At 37.8% G+C, this 22,970-nt stretch overlaps 2 protein-coding genes across 4 annotated transcripts in view; both read left to right on the forward strand.

Annotated features, from left to right (window-relative positions):
- The first annotated feature begins 1,374 nt into the window (after positions 1-1,374).
- On the forward strand, positions 1,375-20,499 carry TPH1 (tryptophan hydroxylase 1). Its single transcript, XM_058164935.1, has 11 exons — positions 1,375-1,542; positions 6,697-6,834; positions 8,092-8,269; positions 8,882-8,982; positions 10,975-11,042; positions 11,714-11,910; positions 13,843-13,978; positions 15,011-15,137; positions 17,603-17,698; positions 18,795-18,928; positions 19,829-20,499. Exons 1-11 carry the CDS (start codon positions 1,429-1,431, stop codon positions 19,989-19,991), a joined length of 1,452 nt encoding a protein of 483 aa, XP_058020918.1. The 5' UTR covers positions 1,375-1,428; the 3' UTR covers positions 19,992-20,499.
- Positions 20,500-22,004: 1,505 nt separating this feature from the next.
- SERGEF (secretion regulating guanine nucleotide exchange factor) overlaps positions 22,005-22,970 on the forward strand; it is a 91,152-nt gene continuing 90,186 nt past the window's right edge. For all 3 annotated transcript variants that reach the window (XM_058158518.1, XM_058158526.1, XM_058158536.1), the window contains exon 1: positions 22,005-22,308. In XM_058158518.1, the coding sequence (XP_058014501.1) occupies positions 22,264-22,308 (45 nt within the window). In that variant the 5' untranslated portion in view covers positions 22,005-22,263. The remainder of the gene's footprint in view (positions 22,309-22,970) is intronic.

Below are 22,970 nucleotides of genomic sequence, written 5' to 3' on the forward strand. Positions count from 1 at the left end.
CCATACCACACCCACCAAGCCATACCCACAGAACCAGTATTAAAAAATTTTGAAACCCACCACTGAATTAAATGGATTTTTTTTAAAAAAAAGATCCTACTAAACCATCCTCTAAACTTCCATGGGAGAAACGAATTTGAAACTGGGTCCCTCTCCTAATCCAAGATCTACTGCATCATGCCGACTCTCAATTGTGTCCTAAGCGTTAAACCGGAAGCAAAAGAAGCCTAGTGGAATGGGATTGGCTCAGTCAGTAGATGGCAAGAAAGCAATGCTTTTCTTTCACTGCAATGCTATCTATGTGCGCATTTATGTATGTGTTACATTTATACCCAACATTTTGTCCAGGAGCTCCATCCTTCCCTTTCCCCACTTTTCTTATAACAACAGCCCTGTGGGGTAGATTGAGTTGAAATAGAGGAATCACTGCAAAATGCCCTTGAGAACTTTTGTGTTGGCTATAGTCTAGACCAGGGGTCACCAACCATTTGGATCTCAGGGACCACTAAATTCATAATTTTAAATCCCAAAGACCACTAATATGAATTTTTAAAAAAAGATAAATAGTATTTAGTGCAATATAAAAGATAAAAATAATTTTTCTGCGGACCACCAAAATTTTCTTGCGGACCACCAGTGGTCAATGGACCACTGGTTGGTGACTACTGGTCTAGACCAGGGGTCTACAACCTTGGCAACTTTAAGCCTGGTGGACTTCAACTCCCAGAATCCCCCAGCCAGCAAAGAGTTGAAGTCCACCAGGCTTAAAGTTGCCAAGGTTGGAGACCCCTGGTCTAGAATGTGGGCCTCCTTGCTCCAACATTTACCACCCCCCATACCAAGCTTGTTCACGATTCATGACAGAACAAACTGGTTTGTGTGTGTGTGTGTGTGTGTGTGTTTTCCTCCCTTTCAAGGCCGAGTCCTTCTGTAGACCAATCTTGCTACCAACCACCTGTAAGAAGTCACACCAATACAATGCCTGCCTGACACCTGCTTGCTCAGCCCTTGAGCCCCAACAAGGCAGAAAGGAAAATATTCAAGAAGTTCAAGAAATTCAAGAAGGGAATTCATCACGCCATCTTGGCTAGGAGCGAGGGATCGACGGATCGAGGGGAACAGCCGTTTTGTCCTGGGCAGGCAGACCTCAGTAGGGCAAAGTGTTAAGAGCCAGGACTGGGACAGCCGCTCTTGTCTTGCGAATGGTGCCTCCTTTACATTCACGTGAAGATGGAGAGGGGGCGTAGCTCTCACCCCGCCCTGCGCCGGTTCGCTTGGCGAGAGATCGGAGCCTTGCCCCGGGCCCCCTCCGTCTTTCCCCTGCCCATAAATAGCCCAGCAGCAGCGAGAGAAGCAGCAGAAGCGGTCAGGGGGACGGCGCGGCCCCCGGTTGCTCTTTCCGTCGAGTAAGCTTCGCTCATCTTCATCATGTACTCCAACAGAATCGAGCTGCCCCGGCGAGGTCGCTCTTTCGACTCCGTGAGCTCCAAGTTGGATGAGAATCAGCTCAGCGATCTTTTATCTCCCCCGGTTCTGAATGGGGTAGGTCCTTCTCCTTCTCCGTTTGGAATGCGGCTTTCCACTTCTTCTTCTCCTTCTTCTCCTTCTTTCTGGCTCTTTGGTTTTCTTGGACTGCTTTGGTTTTCTTTTCTTCTTTGTCGTTTTTCTTTGAAGACGTTTCGCTTCTCATCCGAGAAGCTGAAGAGCTGAAGAAGCTTCTTGGAAGAAAAGCCAAACGTCTTCAAAGGAAAAAAAAAACAACAACCCCAGAAAGTCTAGTTGCCTCTTTAAAAGACAACCGCGACCTGGATGACTGAGAATCTCCATAGACACTTTTCTTCCCCTTCTCCAAATAAGGGGTTGCTAGAACAACAAAAGAAGAAGAAGAAGAAGAAGAAGAAGAAGAAGAAGAAGAAGAAGAAGAAGAAGAAGAAGAAGAAGAAGAAGAAGAAGAAGAAGAAATGCTTTGGAATGCCACATTTTAAAGAATCTCACACTCTCCCTTCCTTTGTAAATTTAACAGATTAACCGAGTTGGAAGGGACCTTGCAGATCATCTAATCCAACCCCCTGCCCAAGCAGGAGACCCTACATCTGCCTCTACCTAGGATTGAACTCACAACCTCCTGGTTGTGAACATTTTGCACACCTGAAGATACTGTGCTTGGTGCTTTTTCTGCATCTGTGCTTCAAATGAGAAATGCATTGGGATTAGACGAACTTTTGGGGGCCTTCAGTTCTATATCTGTCCATATTATAGAAGAGCAGAGTGAGTGCCTCTGCACCAGAGTCGGTTCTTTGCAGGAACTCCTGTTAAAGTTGGTTGTCTGGTTGAATCAAACAGGAGATTTGTGGGGAGAAGAAGAGGAGAGAGCCTCCCTTGTGAATTGGCAATTCTTATAACGGTTTAAAAAAAAATGTGGCGAGGACTGCTCAAAATTACGCAGATAGAACTGTATTGGGTATGGAACCGGGTATTTCTGCTTTATAGCCCCGCTGTTCAAAAATGCACAATGCAATTGAGCTTGAATGAAATAACTGGAGAATTGACAGACTTTTATTTAAGTACGTTGTCTCCCATTTCCTGTTTCCTAGCTTAGTTCTTTTAGCATACCTTGGGAAAAGTTGCATGCACTTTTTGTCTTGCATCCTTCAGTGGAAAATAAACAGTGAGACAGACCTAGTTCTGTAAATTCTGCACAAATTCTAGATAACCAGAATAATTTCCTACCCAAATGCTCTTTGGGAAGGGATTGACTGACCATAAACTACAGGAAGAAGTTGGATATTGCCAACAGGCTATTTAACCCAGCACTCTTTTTGAAGCAGCCACCCAGAAGCCAGCAGCCAATTAGAAAAGTAAGCTGTCCACCTGGTATTTTTTGCTCAAAGTTGTGGTAGCCATTCTATGCATTAAAGTCAAAAACTGCATTTGTGTTTGTCCTCTTGTATTGTTCGTTTATAGCAGTCCAGTAAATTAGAAAGGCTTCTTTGCATAGCGATTCATGAATATGCTCATGTTGTGGACTATTTTTTAAAAAAGACTGCTGAGTGTAGTCTTTAACTTAGATTCTATCTAATCCTTGGCTACATATTTGGTACATCTCTCTTTTTCTGGCAATACATGTTTCTGCTGCTCATGTTCAATATTTTAGTAATACTAAATGTGAAATAGCACACACATTCCTAAGACTTTCTAGATTGGTTCACCTACCTCTTTTCTATCAAATATGAAGTATACTCATGGGCATCCACGTATATTAACTATCAACAAGTGATGGCAAGAAGGTGCAGCTTGGAAAATGAAGGCTCTATTTTTGGCAGACAGGATTTTGATTCCTAGAACTGTGCCTTTTTCTACAATGATATATGCATCAAGGTTCACTATTACAGCATTTTTTTCCCTGGGGCATTTTCTAGCTTTAGCCTATGGGACTTCAATTCCTGATTTATCATATTTCTTATATTTTTCTACTTTTGTGATTTAAAGATGTACACTAAAAGAACCATAGAAAAAAAATTCAGCTACAATTAAAACTTATTCTAAGCATCCTTTGAAAATTACATGTAGATATTATAATGCCAATATTGATCTTAAAGTAAAAAGTAAATGGAATAAAGTATGGCTGGCTGAGGAATTCTGGGAGCTGAAGTCCATCCATCGTAAAGTTGTAAACACTGGTCGAGGATCTGCATTTCTGAGTAATAAAGTTGAAGATTTACAGTGTAGCACTGGTAGAATTTGGCAAAAGCTTCCGGAGAGTATAGTTTTTTCACAATAAATGTATATGGCTGGTAATACTTGATAGGCACCTGTATTTGAAAAATGCTGTGAATACAGTGAGAAACCGAAAAGCTCAGCATAACACAGAAATTCATGTAACTGAATGGCCAGACACAAAATATTTTTTTCCAGTGGTGTAGAAAAATTATAAAATTTAAGTCAGTTGGAAAAAAAAATTCTTCAGTTTTCCATGCCTAGAAATTCAGTAACCAAAATCTAGTTCCTTCATTTTTCTTCCCCTCCCCCAATTTCTCTTTCAGTTGAGATGAATTGTTTAGGTGGTAAGTTTGACAGAACGCACTCTCTTATAATTTGTGATGGGGGCTTTGTGGTTGACAAGTGAGATAACACTTCTTCAAACAAATAAATTCAAATTTTGCATTCATTATCTTTTTTTTCCTGTACTTATGATCAAGTAACAAAATGCTTCTAGCAATTTTGGAACTGTTTCTTTCCTTGGGATTGTGAAAGAATTAGGAAACAGACCTCATGAAAGAGGCTTGGATGCAGAAAGCAAAGAAAGGAAGGGCATAGATAGAAGTGCTTTAGTGCTATAGAACCGACAAGAGAGAACAGAGTGAATGTAATAACACTATACAGGAAGCTTTGATTTCTGCATAAGGAAAACTCTTCTGGCTTTGAATGTTAACATTTCAGTCTCCCCAGCCTGGTATGCCATCCAAATAAACCTGACTATAACTTGGAATTTTCCTCAGGTGTTGTGGTTATTGGTCATAGTGATTGAAAAATAATGGAATTTCTACTGGAGGCTCAGACCTCAGGTTGGGATGAATTATTAAAAAGAATTCTAACTCTATTTTAGCAAATATATTGCTGGGAATGGATGATGTTTGAAGATTTTCTTGTGAGAACTTAATCTGCTTTCTTAGATACTAGATTTTATAAACTACATCAAACTGGTTGCCTTTTACAGCAATTAAAAGAGTTGTGGATAAAATAGGTGAATAGAAAATCAATACTGATATTTGAGGCAAAATGTTAAAGAGCACAAAGTCTTTAACACAAAGTTAAAGCATTTACAAAGTCAAAAATCTTGTTGATTTTTAAAGTGGCTTAGATTGCTAGGTTTTTTTTTCCTAATTAGATTTTCCCCTTCCCGCTTCCATATACTGTATAGCATTTAGAAGCATGTAATGTAGAATAACCTTAAAAACGTGGCATTGAAAATCAAGAGCTTATCTAGCAGGATACAAAACAAAACAACCCAAATCATCCCTGATAGTCTTGGCAACCATAAAATGACATAAACCCATTGATGGTATAATTTTAAGTCATTTTGATAAAGAAAATCCTAATAACTAATGAGATTATAGGAGATTCTCTGGAGAAATTTCATTTTCTTAGGAATAGTTTGCACTTTCTTCAGGCACTTTATTTCATGCTGCGCAGGTTTCTTTATCAAGCATTGTAGAGAATTAATTAATTAACTTACTGTGTGGTTTAGAGTATTTTGGCAAGAAATTGTGGTTTTTTAATCTTTTGGAATTAAAAAATATGTATGAATAGCTGCTTTTAAATAAACAGAAATATTTGGTTTGGATTAGAGAAAAGCTTAGACAACTGTTATCATTATCTTATTCCATAAGTTAATAATATTTACATTTAGCTTTCCATCACAATTGCTTTGTAAATTGCTTTTTTGTATTGAAGTGATCTAAATATGTGGAAAATATATTCAAATAATTGTAAAAGTTCCTAGAGTGAGAAGGAACACTTCTACCAAAGGGACCTTGCATTCCACCAGGAAGCAAAGCTAAACTCAGAGAAAGATGTATAGATTTAGGCTGATGGAATGAATTTTTTCATCTATTTATTTTATTGATCAAATTTCTACACTGCCTATCACACTTGTGTACTTCTGGGTGATACCTCTCTTCTTGCAACCTCAGTCTTTAGTAATTGCTGGAGGCTTCAACAGGTCTTGTTTGCTAGTTTATCTTTCAGAATTACTGATGTAAAAAGTGAAATTTCCTTAAACTGAGCTTAGTTCCTGGTGTCCACGTAGACAAATCCATGGAATTTCCTTAGCAAAATTATGGAAGTGGTTTGCGGTTGCGATCTTCTGTGATTTATTCTTTTGACTTCTCAGTTTAATGTATAGCTTGAGATTTCCTGGGGAGGGGTGGTCTCCCCTCCAAGAATTAACCAGGTCCAATCCAGATAAGGTTTTCTGAGATCAGCAAAAGTTACCTTAGGTATTTTAATGCTGCAGAATCGTATGTGAATTTATGCGTACTGAAATCTAGATTAAGTGCATCTAATGTGTTATGTCTGGATATTCAATTTTTTTAAAAATTCCAATTTTTTTACAGAATTCTGTATAATTGGTTTTAAATATTAAATAAAATGTGCCAAACTTTTAAACCTGCTTAAAACTTTTAAAATTTTACTATATGCAGTTATGATATGCCTTGAAACTTGAAACAAGTATGAAATGCATTTGACCATTGAAGTGCCACCTCTGAATTTATTATTGCTTTGGTGTATCTGAGGGATTATTTCAAAATACTGTCAATTCAAAAGCAATGCCAAAGCCATGATCATAACTGTCCTTAATTGAATGAGGCATGCTCCAAAGAAATCAAGAGGGACCATTTATAATTGTGAGGCTCTTTGAGATCTATCTAAACCAAAAGTAATTCTTTCCCCCAAAAACATTCTCAGACCTAAGCCTTTATTGAAAAGACAGAGGCACAGCTACAAGAATTATGGCCATTGGCCTATTTTCCATCTTAAAAACAAACAAACATTGACAGATATCATTGGATTCAACCATTGGGAAATACTTTTCTTTGAAATAATAGAGCATTGTCCAAATTTGATGTCATTCTAAGTAATAAAAAAATAGACCTGACTTATTTTAACACCGATGGCCACAAAATTTTATTTTAGATCTTCAAACCAAACTATACTACAAATGAAGACAATAAAGAGAACAAGGCCAATTCATCTGAACGGAGTAGAGCTGCTATTATTTTCTCCTTAAAGAATGAAGTTGGAGGACTTGTCAAAGCTCTAAAACTCTTTCAGGTAAGCTGTTACTCTTACCTACAATTGAACGAATAAATATATTGTGTGGGCATTTCCAGTAGATAGGAATAACCTTGAGAATGCCATAACACACTCTCCATTTTGCTTTGTTCCTTAAATATTCCAGTTGATTAAGTACCATTCCATATCATAAACAGCCTGCTTAATGATGAACGAAATACCAGAGTACAAGAATTTCCTAAAAATGTGAGCAATGGAGATCAGAATAAAAACTGTGTGTGTTTCAGTCGTATTGGAAAACCGGCACAGCAGAACACTCTACCAAAATATTCCATTGTCTCCTTATATGATGCTTCACACCACCAGTTAATCACACAAAATGTTCTGAAATTCTCTGCTGTAGAACACAACAAAAGGTATTATACTAGGAATCCAATCTGACTCAAGGATGGAAAACAGAGAATTAACTTTTGTGGAGATGATCCTAGGTTGTTGCTGGTTTTTTTGGTCACAGTTCAATTTCCTACACTTTCTACTATAATTTTCATTGGGAACAGAATTTGCCAGTGTAAAATGGAAAACTGATCAGCTGTAAACATGGATGTCCATAGACTTCTGCTATGGTTAAAATAATGAACGCAGTATCATGCCATAAAGTGATGTCATTAAATAGGTCCACAGAGGCATTGGGATAGTGCAATGCCCCTTTCATTGGACAGACTGGTTTGTCTCCTCCCCATCCCATCACTGCCTCTGGCTATAAAACTAAAAATTTGTATTTTATACAAACTTTCCCTATTTCACTTCTACAAGGAGTAGACTGGAATTTTATTCTTTTAATTGGAAATAAATTACAATTCCTTGTTGCATGAACATAAAGCAATGACTTTTTAAAGATATATAATTAGTAAATTCAAGCAGATCAAATCTAGTTTAGATCACAGCTTTTCCAAAAAATAGAAGTGGAATTTCTCTTTCTGGGTTTGATGATTGTGCTGAAGAGGAGGAGAAAGGAGATAGAAAGGGTGCAAGGATGTATTCGTTATGACTTAGTCATATAATGGGAATTATTTTTTTTAAAAAATACATATGAACTAGGAAGAACAGAAGGCTGAACATGAGTATGTTTAATATAAATAGCATTGACTATAACTTTAAATTCATTATGAATTAATTCAAAATATAAATTTATTTGTGTAAATCTTGACTAAATGAATGTTAAAGAAAGACTGTATACCCTAGATTTTTGTTCACAGATGATATTCATGATCTCACTATAATGGTCTTATTGTTCAGGAAAAACATGTGAATTTGGTGCACATTGAATCTCGAAAATCCAGAAGACGAAATTCAGAATTTGAGATCTTTATTGATTGTGATAGCAACAGGGAACAGCTAGATGAAATCTTCCATCTCCTGAAATCCCATGTCAATTTTCTGACTGTGAACCCAATCAACAACCTACAGGAAGATGGTAAGACGGAGGAAAAGAAGAAAGTGATTTATTAAAATTGCATAAAGATGTCTTGCTACTCCAAGGCTTATTGAATGAAATTTAAAAATACAGTTGATTTTGTCTCTCTGTTTTAAGTTTTCACTGATAAATGATAAATAAATTCAACAAAAGTAAGCTTTTCTGCAACTGGAACTCATTCTTCAGATTTCTGCCTTTTGGGACAATGAAGAACAATTCTTGACTAGCAATTCTGTTAGTAAATAATTATTTTGTTAATTTTGGAATGATATATATATTTATTTAAAGCATTTCTGCCCTCGATTTCATTTCAAAAAAATTCAAGAGCATTTTAATATTGGTGTCTCCTTGCACATGCTTGATTTCAGTGAGAACTGCAGTTATGATGCTAATTTAATGCAAGTATCTCCCCTTATTTTTAATATAGCTATCCTGTTTCATTGTAAGTACCACAGCAGGAAGCGTTTTGTGCTGTGCATATATATGATAAGAAGTTGCCTTCAATGTTGCCATTTACTTCTTCACAACTAGATTCCACTTTGAAGTGTCATGTTTCCTTTTTCCAACCAGCCTAGTTTTTATTAATAACTCTGTATTTCCTCCATTCCCTAGACATGGAAAATATACCCTGGTTTCCTACGAAGATCTCAGATTTGGATAAATGTGCAAACCGTGTTCTGATGTATGGATCGGATCTGGATGCAGACCATCCAGTGAGTAGATTCGTAACGGCCTTTGCCTATGTATATTTTGGTTCTTTTCTGAAGAAAAGCTGCTTTAATCATTGGAAATCTAACTCCCAAGCTTGAATATTTTTTTTTCTAATTTCCATTCCATTGTCAAATTTTGTTTTATATATTAAAGACACTAAAATATATAGAATTTAGATAAAGCTGGGAACTCTGAAGTTGTGTGAGATTCAGGGAAAACTGGAGGGGGGGGGGAAGAGTCATCCATTTTTATCTTTTTGATACCATGTATAAGGTTTCATGTGCTTCTGTTTCCTCAAATATGGTCTTGCAAGTTCTAAAAAATGCTTGCTTGATGATGGTTGAAATGCCTTAAAAGAAGAAGAAAGTTGTTGAATTGAGAGAAAAATGCCAGAAAGTTGAATCGCTTGTGGCTGAAGTTGTTAGCTCTGGTAGAAGATTTTTATTTATTTTATTATTATTTATTTAGTATGAGATAACAAGTATAAGTATAAAAATGGACATGAACACAGGAAATGAGTACAAATAAATGGGGACAGTAGGACAGGGACGATAGACACACTGGTGCGCTTATGCCCGCACCCTTACAGACCTCTTAGGAATGGTGTGAGGTCCACGGTAGACAGTTTAAAGTTGAAGCTATGGGGGTTTGAGGATGTAACAATGGAGTCAGAGAGAGCATTCCAGGCATTGACCATTGTATTGCTGAAGTCGTATTTTCTGCAATCGAGTTTGGAGCAGTTTACCTTGAGTTTGTATCTATTGTTTGCCTGTGTATTATTGCGGTTAAAGCTGAAATAGTCATTGACAGGCAGGACGTTGTAGCAGATAGTTTTGTGTACTATGCTTAGGTCAGATCATAGGTGGTGTAGTTCAAGGTTGTCTGAGCCCATGTTGCTTTCTTTTGGCAGTTACTATTTATTTATTTTGAGTGATGTGTGTGCAGTATGTTGGAATATGAGGTCTATATCAGCCTTTCATCCTTCCGAGGTTGGTAAAATGAGGACCCAGATTGTTGGGAGCAATATGCTGACTTTGTAAACTATTTAGAGCAGTGGTCACCAACTGGTGGTCCGTGAGAAAATTTTGGTGCTCTGCAGAAAAATCTTTGCATTTTTGCATTTTTTATATGGCACTAAATCAGGGATCCTCAAACTACAGCCCCTGGGCTGGATATTAATTAATTCTACTAGCTGATGGGATGGGGTCCTTCAGGCACTTAGCTTGGCTAGCTGTCGCTCCAGCCCTTCTCTCCATCCCTGTGAGTCCAGGTGCTTCAGTGAGTGGTGCACAAAACTTCAGCTGGGCTCCTCAAGAGACAGAGTTTGCAGGGGGGCGATCTAGCGCCTGGGCTGGCTACAAGACAAACGTTCATTCTTGGTTGTATTTGAGATTCCTAGCTGCAATGGACAACAAAGCTAGTGTGGATTGCAGGGTGCTTCTCTCTGCTAACAGGCGGCCAAACTAAGTGCCCAAAGGACCCCATTCATTCACTAATTCATATTAGTGGTCCACGGGATTTAAAATTATGAATTTAGTGGTCTTTGAGGTCCAAAAGGTTGGTGACCCCCGACTTAGAGAAGGCTATAAAGCACTGTGAGGCGGTATATAAGTATAAGTGCTATTGCTATATAATATTGTATTGGACAGTTTGTCCCTGCTATTAACTGCAGCAATGTATGTAAATCAGTATTCCCTGCTCGGATACTCTCCAGATATATACAACTCCCATCATATCCAGGCAGCCTGATCAAAGGCTGAGTAGTTATGGGGAGGTGGAATTGTAGCGTCATATATCTAGAAGTTACCAGATTGAAGACTGAGGTAAATACTGGTAAGTATATTAAAAAAGAGAGATAATAGGTTTCTGGTTTGCATATATTTACCTCATAAAATGTTCTCAAATTTTCTTTCTTTGGCTCATGTCCAGCTGATTGAGAGAACTAAGCCATTTTAATCTTAATAACGAGGAAATTATTATTTCTTTTGCACTAGGGTTTCAAAGACAATGTTTATCGCAAAAGACGGAAGTATTTTGCTGACTTGGCTATGAATTACAAACAGTATGTATCAGTGTATACTAAATGCTATTACTGTGATGATATTAAAACAACTGACAGATAAAAAGCACTGAAGACATTTAGAAATATCTACTGAAAGGACATTCCATAAAACAGAAAGTACAGGCAGCGTTCCTTGGTGTTCCAAAATCCACACTAGATTTGTACAAAGTAAAATTAAGTCATTCCTGCGAAGTTAATTAGTTGGGCTTCTAGATCTCACCAAAGTGGCTTTATTCCTGTAGTGACCGTATTTTCTAGGGAAAAATAAAGGTTAAATTTGAAAAAGGGGGAACATTGAAAAAAGTTCCATAAGGAAAAAATGTAATTGCTTGTGTTTATAAAGCAGAACCCAAGATTTTTTTTTTTACAAAAACACTTATCCTAATAAAAATATCTAAAATCAAATTGTGTATTTTAAATTCTTTGCAGTCTTCACTGAATGCTTTAATGCTTCCGGATAAGTCTTGATTCATTTCCTGTCCAACTATAGTAATATACACCAGATCTGTAAAAGCTCAGCTTCCATTTTCCAATTGGGCTCAACTCAATTTGTAACCAATGGCCAATATTGCAGAATAATAGAAAATATGTTGTTATGCAAAACACCATTGTTTTTCATATTGGACACATGTTAATGAATCAAAAATTAATTTTTTAAATTCTTTCTGCAGTGGGGACCCAATTCCCAAAGTCAAATTCACAGAGGAGGAAATCAAGACTTGGGGCACTGTATTTCGGGAACTCAATAAGCTGTATCCAACCCACGCGTGCAGAGAGTATTTGAAAAATCTGCCCTTGCTTTCAAAGTGCTGTGGGTATCGAGAAGATAACATACCTCAGTTAGAAGATGTGTCCCTTTTTCTGAAAGGTAAGGGTCAGATGCCTGTTCAGTGTTAAGCTCTTGCTGAAACAGAGTTTCCATAACAGAAAGGGAGCAGCAAGTTCTTTCCCCACTAAGGACCACATTTATTTGGAAAGTAATCTGGTGGTCTGCTTTGGCAACAGTTCTTCATGCTCTGTCTAGATTACAGTAGGTTTCTGTTTGATGACTTGCATTTACTTTGACTGAGAATTCATGCTGAAGAGGCAATGGGGCTCTTTGTTGAGGTAAAGTTGAAGCCTTTTGCCCTGATAAGGTGCTTCATATCCCTTAGGAACATCCTTCAATGCCTGTAAAAAAACCTCAACTCAACCCAACCCAAACCAGAAAGGGCAACCTGAGGTGTTGCATCTGTAAGTTCTGGATAGGTGGTGTTGAAGAGCAAAGTGGGAGAATCACTCACTACTTTAGAAACTGAATCAAGTAGGTGTTTCTCCTGAGCTTAGAGCCTTTGCAATCCTGCATATAGTAATGGTGTTAAAAGTTCTCAAAGGATTGCCGTGTGCATTGGGTAAGATGAATGCTGAAAAGAGTCTGGAATCCTTTACCAAAAGGCAATAATTAGGACAGTAACTGCTATGCAGTGTCACTTCACTATCAAATGGCATTGCCTGTCAAGTTGCTTTTAAGAATAAATTGTTAATAGTCTAAATAAATTAAGGCCATCCTGTCTTGTTATGAACCTGTTTGATGATAAATAACTGCAGCAGAAGTCCATTTGAGGAATCTGTCCCATAGAGAAAACTATTTGATATGTACAGTGTATGTGTACAAGCTGTTTTCTGTATCGGTTCTAACCTGGGAAATTCACTTTCTGCTATACAGGTAGTTCTCGACTTACAACTACAGCTGAGCCCAAAATTTCCATTGCTAAGCAAGACAGTTGTTAAGCAAGTTTTGCCCCATTTTACCATCTTTTTTTGCTTTAGTTGTTAAGTGAAACACTGCAGTTGATAAGTTAGTAACTCAGTTGTTAAGTGAATCTGACTTCCCCATTGACTTTGCTTATCAGAAGTTCGCAAAAAGTGATCATATGACCTTGGGACATAGCAACAGTCATAAATATGAACCAGTTGCCAAGCATCTGAATTTTGATCACATGATCATGGGAATGCTGGAAAGATCATAACTGAAAAACAGTCATAAGTCACTTTTTTCACTTTTTTCAGTGCTGTTGTAACTTTGAACAGTCACTAAATGAACTGGAGGACTATCTATATTGTGTGTTTGACCCCATCTGTTTTTGAAAGGATGTTTTTAACTTCTGATCAAAATATGGGCTTTTTGAATAATTATTTATTTATAGCAACATTTCTGTGAAGCCTAATGTCAAAATAAGTCAAGGTGTTTTATCGTATTATTAATAGTGCTTTTGTTTTGGGCACACCTCAATTTCTCCAGCTTCTTGCTCAGACATACATTCTTATAATCCTAATTAGGCCTGTTTATCAAATCTGTTGTAGAAGATTGCTATCACTACTTCTCCTCCTGTTGTGATATTCATTTTCAAGATTGTATTGAGAAATATATAAAAGACTGTTTTGATCAAAGGAAAAAAGATACAAATACTTTTATTTCTACTTGGAAACTGCTTCTGGATTTTGTGCTTGAGGGGGAAAAAAATGAAACTTTGATTTTGGGTTTTACCGATTAGATAGATTTGTTGTTATAGAAATGGCTACTTTATACTATTATGTAAAAGTAAAAAGTTGAGGTTTGATATTAATGCCTTATTCTACTGCACCAAAGAGAATTGGAAGTCGTATTTTTTTTCCCCCTTTTCTTTCCCTCACTTTTCCCTTCCCTATTTTTTCTACTATTTACTTTTGTATTTTCTTTGTATGCTGTATTACAAACTAGTAAAAACTATTTATGAGAAATATATAAAAGCCATTTATGAACTATTCCTTGGTTTTACAGAGCGCACTGGATTTACCATCCGCCCTGTTGCCGGATACCTGTCGCCCAGGGATTTCTTGGCAGGCTTAGCGTTCAGAGTATTTCACTGCACTCAGTATGTTCGCCACAGTTCAGATCCTCTTTATACACCAGAACCGTAAGTGGGGATTGTAACACATTGATTCTGATTATATGTCAGCACTTAATGGTAGACCAGATCTGGAAATAGGCAGTGCAAAAAATACTAGCATCTTGACAGAATTTCTCTTTCCCCACCACATTATACCAAAGAGAGTCAAGTGCAATCTTGAGTTTCTCTCTCACGTGAAGAAAGATTAAAGTGGGTTAATCTCTTTATTAATAGTTGTCTCCTATTTTCTACAAGGCCACTTCTCTACGTTATAATAAGCTTCTTCATGTGTATTCAGTTTGGAACCTGTGTTACAAATTATTATTATTTTATCATATTGCAACTTCTTATAATGGATTATGTCTAGCTGAGACATCTAGTACGGGGACAGATTTCTTTTTTTATAATAGTTTTGGGAGGGAAGACGGCAAACCTGAGAAGTCAACTTTTTGACAAACTATTATTATTATGCTAACTATGTTAATGTGAGATGGTTTACACCAGTGGTAGTCAACCTGGTCCCTACGGCCTACTAGTGGGCATTCCAGCTTTCATGGTGCGCGATAGGGGTTTTGTCTGATATTGAAGCACTTTCTTTTTTTTTAATTTAATTGACTTTTTAAAAAATTTTCATAGCATTATTTAAAAACATTTTCATTAGGTTTTCATAAATTTCTAAAAATATACTATTTGTATTGCCCGCACATAAGTTTAGTTCACATTGCGTAAGTGAAACTAAATGGCGCTATAGTGCGATCGCAAACAAAAGAGTCTAGTCCCAGAATAGTTCACGCATTTCCCCCACCACCACCCAGCTGTAACAGACAAGCTGAGCTGGTAGCCAGTGCCCCACCAAACCCAATCCACGATGCACGAGAGGCATGCGCAGACGATACACGGCGCATTACTGTGGAACCGGTGGGTGGTTAGAAAATTTTACTACTAACAGAGATACAAAAGTGGGCAGTAGGTATCAAAAGGTTGACTACCCCTGGTTTACACCCAGCAATTGCAAAATATTGCAAGTTTTAGTATCACCTTGTTTTTTCTGTTTTCCAGGGACACTTGTCATGAGCTTTTGGGCCATGTCCCTCTTCTGGCTGAGCCCAGTTTTGCTCAGTTCTCACAGGAAATTGGATTGGTATCACTTGGAGCCTCAGATGAAGCTGTTCAAAAACTGGCCACTGTAAGTAGAAAATCCTGCCCAATGCAACATGTTCCAGTTTCATGTCAGTATTTCTATCTACATATTCCTCTTAGCTATCTCAGACATTTAAAAGAGTGGTATCTTTTTAAAAGAACAAAGTTGGAATATGGCCACTCTTGGTAATCTGGGCATTGCTGGTCATCTGACTCCAAATCAATTGAGTGTTTATTCCAGAGTAATTGCAGATTGGTTTATGTGAACAGCCTGAGCTCAATAAACTGCTCCAAATATTTTTCTTTTCATGCAAATCACAAAATGGCTCCTTCCAAAGAAGTAGATTTGTTCATTCAGCAGCACTTTAAAAACACCTAAAGCCTCAAGGTGTCCTCATGTACCATTTTTGCTTTCCATTTTACAAAAACACCTTTATCAAATGCAGTTCTGCTAAGTTTATTTCTGATCATTCATTATAAATTTGCCAGCTGTAGAAGATTGCTGGAATCTGTGTTGTGAGCTGCAGAATATAAATAAATCTGCCTTTTAAATTCACTGTTTAATTTAAATAGTACTGAAATGATACTCTGCCATTCCTGTTCCTGTCAAGAGTGGTGTTCCTCAAGGTAGCGTTCTTGGACCAACTCTCTTTATAATATACATAAATGATCTTTGTAATCATATCTCAAGTAACTGTGTTCTCTTTGCTGATGATGTCAAACTTTTCAACACCACTGACAATACATCCACAATTCAAAAGGACCTTGCTCATCTAACTGCTTGGTCTAAAATTTGGCAACTACAAATCTCAACCAGTAAATGCTCAGTCTTGCATATTGGAAGAAAGAACCCAATCACAAAGTACATGCTTGATGGACATTGCCTTGCAGATGACCCCCACCCTGTCAAAGATCTTGGAGTTTTTACATCTAACGATTTAAGTGCCAAAGCCCACTGCAACTATATAGCAAAGAAGGCTCTAAGAGTTGTTAACTTAATTCTACGTAGCTTCTTTTCAAAAAACACCACGCTACTGACCAGAGCATATAAAACATTTGCTAGGCCAATTCTTGATTACTGCTCTCCTGTCTGGAACCCATACCATATATCTGATATCAACACAGTTGAGCGTGTCCAAAGGTATTTTACGAGAAGAGTTCTCCACTCCTCCGAAACCAATAAAATACCTTATTCCACCAGACTTGATATCCTGGGTCTAGAAAACTTGGAACTTCGTCACCTTCGACAGGACCTGGGTTTAAGCTCATAAAATCATCCATTGTAATGTCCTTCCTGTCAATGACTTCTTTAGTTTCAATAACAATATCACAAGAGCTACCAACAGATTTAAACTCAATGTCAACCGCTCCAGTTTAGATTGCAGAAAACACGGTTTCTGTAACAGAATTGTATATGCTTGGAATGCATTAGCTGACTCTGTGGTTTCTTCTCATAACCCCAAAAGCTTTACTCAAAATCTATCCACGGTTGACCTCACCACTTTCCTAAGAGGACACTAAGGGGGGTGCATAAGAGCACAAACGTGCCTACCGTTCCTGTCCTATTGTTTCTTCCCCTATGTATATATATGTTTATAGTACCTCGTTTCTCCTCATATATATGTTTATATATTATATAATCCTTTATGCAATGCTTGTATATATTGTTACGACAAATAAAATAAATAAATAAATAAAAATAAATAAATTCCTTCAGCAGCTCAACATAGAATACAAAATGGTCTCCCATTCAATTCCACTCCCCCAAATGAAACTGTGAAATAAATGGAACTGTAAGAAAGTGACTGATCCCAAGTCATTTGCTAACTTTGTGTGGCAGAGGATGATCCTGAATCTGGGTCATCTTGATCCTCGTTCAACATCTTACCATAGTACCATGCCTTTAATGAGGCAGCAGTACTTGCCTTCTCAGATGACAGAAATTCCATTATTTTTTTCTCTGAACGAACACTGCATTTTCAAAAAGTTGATCGCAGTCTGGAAGCTTTATGCTTTTTGAAAAAAAAACCTGTTGAGCTGCTTTCTTTTCGTGTGGGGCTAAGGAAAATGTCTGCCATAGGAAAAATACTGAAAGGATCTTCTATTTTTCATTCATGCAAAGGAACCTAACCCTTCAGTGGTACACTGCTACTATTTCTCAGAGTGGTTTCCACATTGTTGTAAGTCTGAGATCATCTTGGCCTCGTTGACTGAGGTATTATTATCACTGAAGGCTGGGCCCACTACACATTCTAGATTAAAATGTTTTTGGCTATAATTCGGCTTAGTTAGCTATGCAAAACCAGACAGTCTGGGTTTAGTATTGTTCAATTAGCCATGAGATGGTGTGTTGCATGGACACAGCTGAAATATCTGGAAATATTGGAGAAATGGCTTTTACTTTCCGCCAACAAAAGACCATATGGACACTCAGTGTTTATGCTTTATTCACTGTGTGCATCTCTATTAGAGAGCAGCAACTTCTTCTCATTTAACTTTCTTCCTTTTCAGTGCTACTTTTTCACAGTGGAGTTTGGTTTATGCAAACAAGAAGGGCAACTGAGAGTCTATGGAGCTGGTTTGCTCTCTTCTATTAGTGAATTGAAGGTAAGCCCCCAAATCACCTTCAAAATACTGCCTTTAATTTAATGTAATAGTTTTACAACTGTACACTTAGGTGGAACTTTTATTTATTTCATTTACCTTCATTGTTCTTCTGCTTTAGACTTTCACCTGAATGGCTGTTTATGTCCCAAACAGCTTCAAGGAAATCTGTCATTGGTTATTTTCTCAGTGAAGGATATAATATAGTGTTTGATTGTGTGCTATAAAGTTAATGTCTACTCTTTGTGACCACAAGTCTCATGAAATAGAGCCAAGGGTCATGTTGGAGATGACCAGGCTGAGCCTAAGGGAGGGTCAAGTGTGTCATCAGTTTGGAGTCCCTTTATGCCCATCACAGATCTTTGAATTCCATTGACCCTTATCTACCTCCAATTCGCCTCGACCATTAGTAGTTCTGTTTCTTGTAATGAGCTAGCATGGGATAAATTTGTACTCATTTGAACAGCCTTGGGTTCCTGATTTCTTGCACTAGACAGATCACTGAATACAATATTCATGAGTTCCAATGTTATATGTCCAACATGGTATTTTACCCAATAAAATATTATTTAAAGAAAATTTGGCAGAAAGAAGCTTAGCATTAACAAGAATCTCATGTATACAGCAACATTGGTCAACTGATAGAATGGCAGCTACTGGTCCAGAAATATACGACCTAAAATCCCCTGGGCAACATGAAGCCCTCAAAAATTTTCAGTGTGGCCCACAAAAATTCCCAAAATGTGTTACCAAAGAATCATCTTGAATATGACAGATAGGGAGGAATTATGACAATCAGAAGAACTAACTCTATTTAATTGTAATTACATGTAACTGAAATGAATATTAGCTTTTATCTTAGCACCATTTACTAATTTGGGTGACTCAGAGGTCAAGGGTGATTCTTGGTTTGAAAGTTGTGCACTTTATAGACAAGACTTATTCTTAAAAATTACAGTAACAAAAAATAAAAACAAAACCCATTAAAAGTTAGAATTCATATAGAATGTCACTAACTATCTTTGTAGGTTCTTCAGTATTGATGTGTCTATAATATGCACATTTCAATCTTTTCTATTTTGGTGTTTCTGATAACCAGCATGCACTCTCTGGAAATGCCAAAGTCAAGCCTTTTGAACCTAGTGTCACCTGCAAGCAAGAATGCATGATTACTACCTTCCAGGAAGTTTACTTTATTTCTGAAAGCTTTGAAGATGCAAAAGAAAAGATGAGGTAATTTACAGTTTGCCACTGGGAAACTGAAAGCAGGCAGAATGAAATACGTCCAAATATAGTCCTAGTTCCACTCCCTGCCCTTGGAAAAAAATAACACCTTATCCCATTTAGATTGGTGTTAGGTTACTAAAAAGCCTGATACTCAAAAGCACAATATAAATGCTACTTGTAACATCAATGCCAGTGCTGTCTTGAGGTTTGTCATTTCTGTTATATTTTTTATTTTATTATCAATGACAAACACAGCCACACTAAAAAAATGTAAAATATTTTAGATACTGTTACTTTCCTTTTTTCCAGCAATTGCTCATAGACAAGAGTAATTTGCAGTTTTACTGTGGCTTATGGAATAAACTATGATATCTGGCTTCACCAAAAGGGCAAACTACAAGTCAAGCAAGCAAACTAAATTATGATTTTTTTGCTGTGTGATCTCAGTTTATCTTCTGCATCCATTTAACTTTCTCATTTATATCTTTGTTTTTCTGAGTTAATTAATTTTGGGGCGTCTCTCTGCTGAATTAGCTTCATTTTTTTAGTTATTTCTCTGTGTTTATCTTTTTCCAAGTTAGGACAAATTTGTGGACTATTTCTCTCCTTTCTTGTCTCTTTCCTGGGACACTGTTTCTGCACTGGTCACAATAAAGCAGGATAATGTTGACTATAAATCCCATAATCTCTTGCCACTGGATCTATTGATTGGGGCTGAAAACATCTGGAGGCCGCTATTTCTGGTCCACACTATCACATCTGCCACGCTTTTTCCTCTTTAATGGCAATCATTCAATAGACTAGAAACAGTGATAGAACAATTATTAAGCTATTTAAATGTTTTTAATTGACTGAAACTGCCACTATGTAGACAATTAATTCTCTTCCCCCCCCTTATCTTAACAGAGAGTTTGCAAAGACAATCAAACGCCCATTTGGAGTGAGTTACAATCCATATACCCAAAGTGTTCAAATCCTGAAAGATCCACGAAGTATTGCACATGTGGTGAATGAGCTACGGCATGAACTGGACATTGTCAGTGAGGCCCTCAGCAAGATGGACAAGTAACTTGGACTCTAACCTGTCTAATAACCTATCTGCATTCGGTAGCTGTGGATCCCCCCCAAAAAACATTCTAGCAAGATAATACTGCTTTTGTGCTTCATGCAGAATGCTTCTTTCCAAAATGATCAATGAGAGGAAAATATTTTTGTTTTAATATAGTTTCTTGGAAGATTCATATCAATGTTTACATACCACTCTTCCCTCCTCTTTTCAGGCCTTTTCTCATTTATTTGAAAAGAAAGTAGAAATAATTTATCTAGAAAAATTGATAGAATATATTATGAAATGCTACATTTAAAGGCTAATGGTCCATATAGTCCACTGTTCTGTGCAACCAATGATGGCTAGTATTAGCTGTTATGGAAGGAGCAATAAAACCTTAAAACTATCTCAAGAAGCGTGTGTTCTGGTTTATGTATACAAAATATCACCTTTTTTTGGACATACTACTTTAACTATATCCTTTATTGGGTCATTCACATAATTGTTGGCTGCTACAAGATTTTGCAGAGTATTAACTATGTATTGCTGTGAGTCAGCCTTTAGGAGCATACTGTAAGTAGCTAAGGTCCTGGAATAGAAGTGGGCAGACCCAGATTTTAGTACTCTTAGGTATGGAAACTTTGGTTGACCTTGGGCCAGCTAGTCTGTATTCTCCTTAAGCAACACCAGGTTCTGTGACAACCTATTTGCTAAACAAAGCAATAGTGAAATACGGTTTGTAAAATGCACTTACAATGACAGCAAGAAGTTTTTTTTGCTTTCAAGTCAACAAGTATTACCAAATTCCAAAATTCAGTATTACATATTTCACTTCATCAGCTTAATTATTTATATCAAAACTCATGAAAGATTATGCCTTTTAATAAAAATTATTAGTCAGAAATGATTCTTCCAGTTGTTTGCCGATTTTCTATTACCAGAGATGAACACAGCTGTCTGTCTACACTATCATATTTCATAAATTGTAGCTCCTGAAATGACACAAAATGTCAGTGATGGACTTTCAGGAAAGTTGAAAAAATGTTTTGTTGTCAGAAAGTTGATTTCAGGAGAATCTTCTGAATGGTGAGATTTTTTTAGCTACCCTGCTCATCATGAATATGTCAGACAACAAATGTATCGGGGATGCCGTAAAGTTGAACTATTGATAGATGTTGCATCAGGTGGGAAGTTAGGACAAGTGAAGATGAAATAAACCAGAGATTTTCAACATGTGTGTTTTTTTTAAAGCTCCTTTCCTCTTTATAGTGCAGAGGTAAATTTAAAGACCATGTTGTTATGACAGCCTTGCGTTAAGACAGGTGGCAAACCAATTTTAAAAAGTAAGTAAAAATAAATAAAATAACTATTATAGTATTTGGTCCATCTGACAAAACAGACGATTTATTTAGAACCATACTAACTTCTGATATCTTTGACCAAACCAAAGATTCCAAAACTGTAACAAATAAGCCAAATAAATATACCCTTTCTAAGATGATAACTCATATGCTGCAATTGTAAAACCATCTATAATTCAAATGCCCCAAGTCACTTTTATTCAGAGTTATTTTCAGACCACCAGTGGGCACATTAGAAAATACAGATAGTGTATTTAATGATTGCCCCATTTAGCGGCCATTCCAACGTATGACAACTTTATGACTGGTCCTTGATTTTATCACAGGGATCTTTGCAAACTTCACAGCTGACTTCTGATAAGCAAAATCAACATTGTAAGTCACGGTTGTGTGATAGTGTGAACTTAAACCACTGAAGAGGCACCAAGATCATAAATGCAACATAGTCATGTATAGTCATGTTATGTCTGACTTAATGACTATATTGTTTAATGAAGATGTTTCCAATTGTGGGCTTTAAGTCAGGCCAACCTGTATATCCCAGTGTGAAGATTTTTTCACACACACTCACACATACACACACAGAACAAAGTAGCTCCTTTGACATGTCTTGTCCACCTATTCCTGGTTATTCACGCTCAGCCCTCCTCTCACGAGTCCGCGTCGCCACATTTTCCACAGCTCCAAGCCACCGCTGCAAAAGCCGAAGGGGAAAAAAAAAAGAAGAGCGTTGCATTGGCCGTAGTCCTCTCTCTCTCTCTCTCTCTCCCACTTGCCCGGCTTGACTAAGTCGACAAACCTCCGGCCTTCGCTTTGAATATACAGTACTGTAAAAACTACCCGCTCCTGCAATCGCAGCGAGAAGCCGGGAAAGGCGGACTTCTCGGCCGCCGCGAGCGCTTCCGCAAGTGGTTCCGCCTTCTTCGCCGACTATGGCCGTCGGCCGCCGAGACGCAACGCGAGCTTTGCTCGCTTGGGTAGGTCCCCCGTGGCGGTGCTATAAGAGGGCGGAAGGAAGCGGCCTCCCTATGGGCACGGGGAGGAAGGGGGAAAAAAAAAAAGGCCTATCGTGGGTCAGGCTATGGCCCAGGAGGAAAGGGGCGGACTTTTGTCTTTGCAAGGGGAAATCTTCCCGCGCTTTGTTTGCCTGCTGCCTGTCGTTGTCTTGTTTGGTAAAACGAAACGTCTGAAGTGTATTTTTCATCACGCAGCAAGACGGTGGCGGTGATTAGTATTTTTACCCCTCCCTCCCCCCATTTCACCCATTAGTGAAAGTGTCAGGATCTTGTTAAAATTGTATCTTCGGAGCTGTCCGTGAAGCTTTGGTGGGGTTGAAACTAAACGGGAAACACACCTGCGGCTATTAATTACACTGGCAGGCAGGGAAGCAAAGAAGCTCCTCTGGTCACGCGTGAATGCCGTTGTCGGATCCGGACACCCATCAATCAATCAATCACATCGCAGTCCGAATGAACAAGCCCTTTAATGTCTTCGCTATCGCGCGGTTTCGAAAGGTGCCGAGCTCGGCTTCACGACACGTTCAGCAGCGCTGCTCGGGAAAAAATATATATGAATTGTTGGTATAAGTTGCAATGGCAGCAATTCAAGAGCGTCGCTGAAGAGTTTACCCCTTCAAATG

The sequence above is a fragment of the Ahaetulla prasina genome, chromosome 1 (assembly GCF_028640845.1).
Source record: "Ahaetulla prasina isolate Xishuangbanna chromosome 1, ASM2864084v1, whole genome shotgun sequence".
Lineage (NCBI taxonomy): Eukaryota > Metazoa > Chordata > Lepidosauria > Squamata > Colubridae > Ahaetulla > Ahaetulla prasina.

Bases quoted from the DNA above. Each gene is read 5' to 3' on its own strand.
- TPH1 (XM_058164935.1), top strand. From the start codon at position 1,429: ATGTACTCCAACAGAATCGAGCTGCCCCGGCGAGGTCGCTCTTTCGAC. The intron at 13,979-15,010 runs GTAAGTGGGGAT...TCTGTTTTCCAG, and splicing joins CCTCTTTATACACCAGAACC to GGACACTTGTCATGAGCTTT. The intron at 18,929-19,828 runs GTAATTTACAGT...TTATCTTAACAG, and splicing joins GATGCAAAAGAAAAGATGAG to AGAGTTTGCAAAGACAATCA.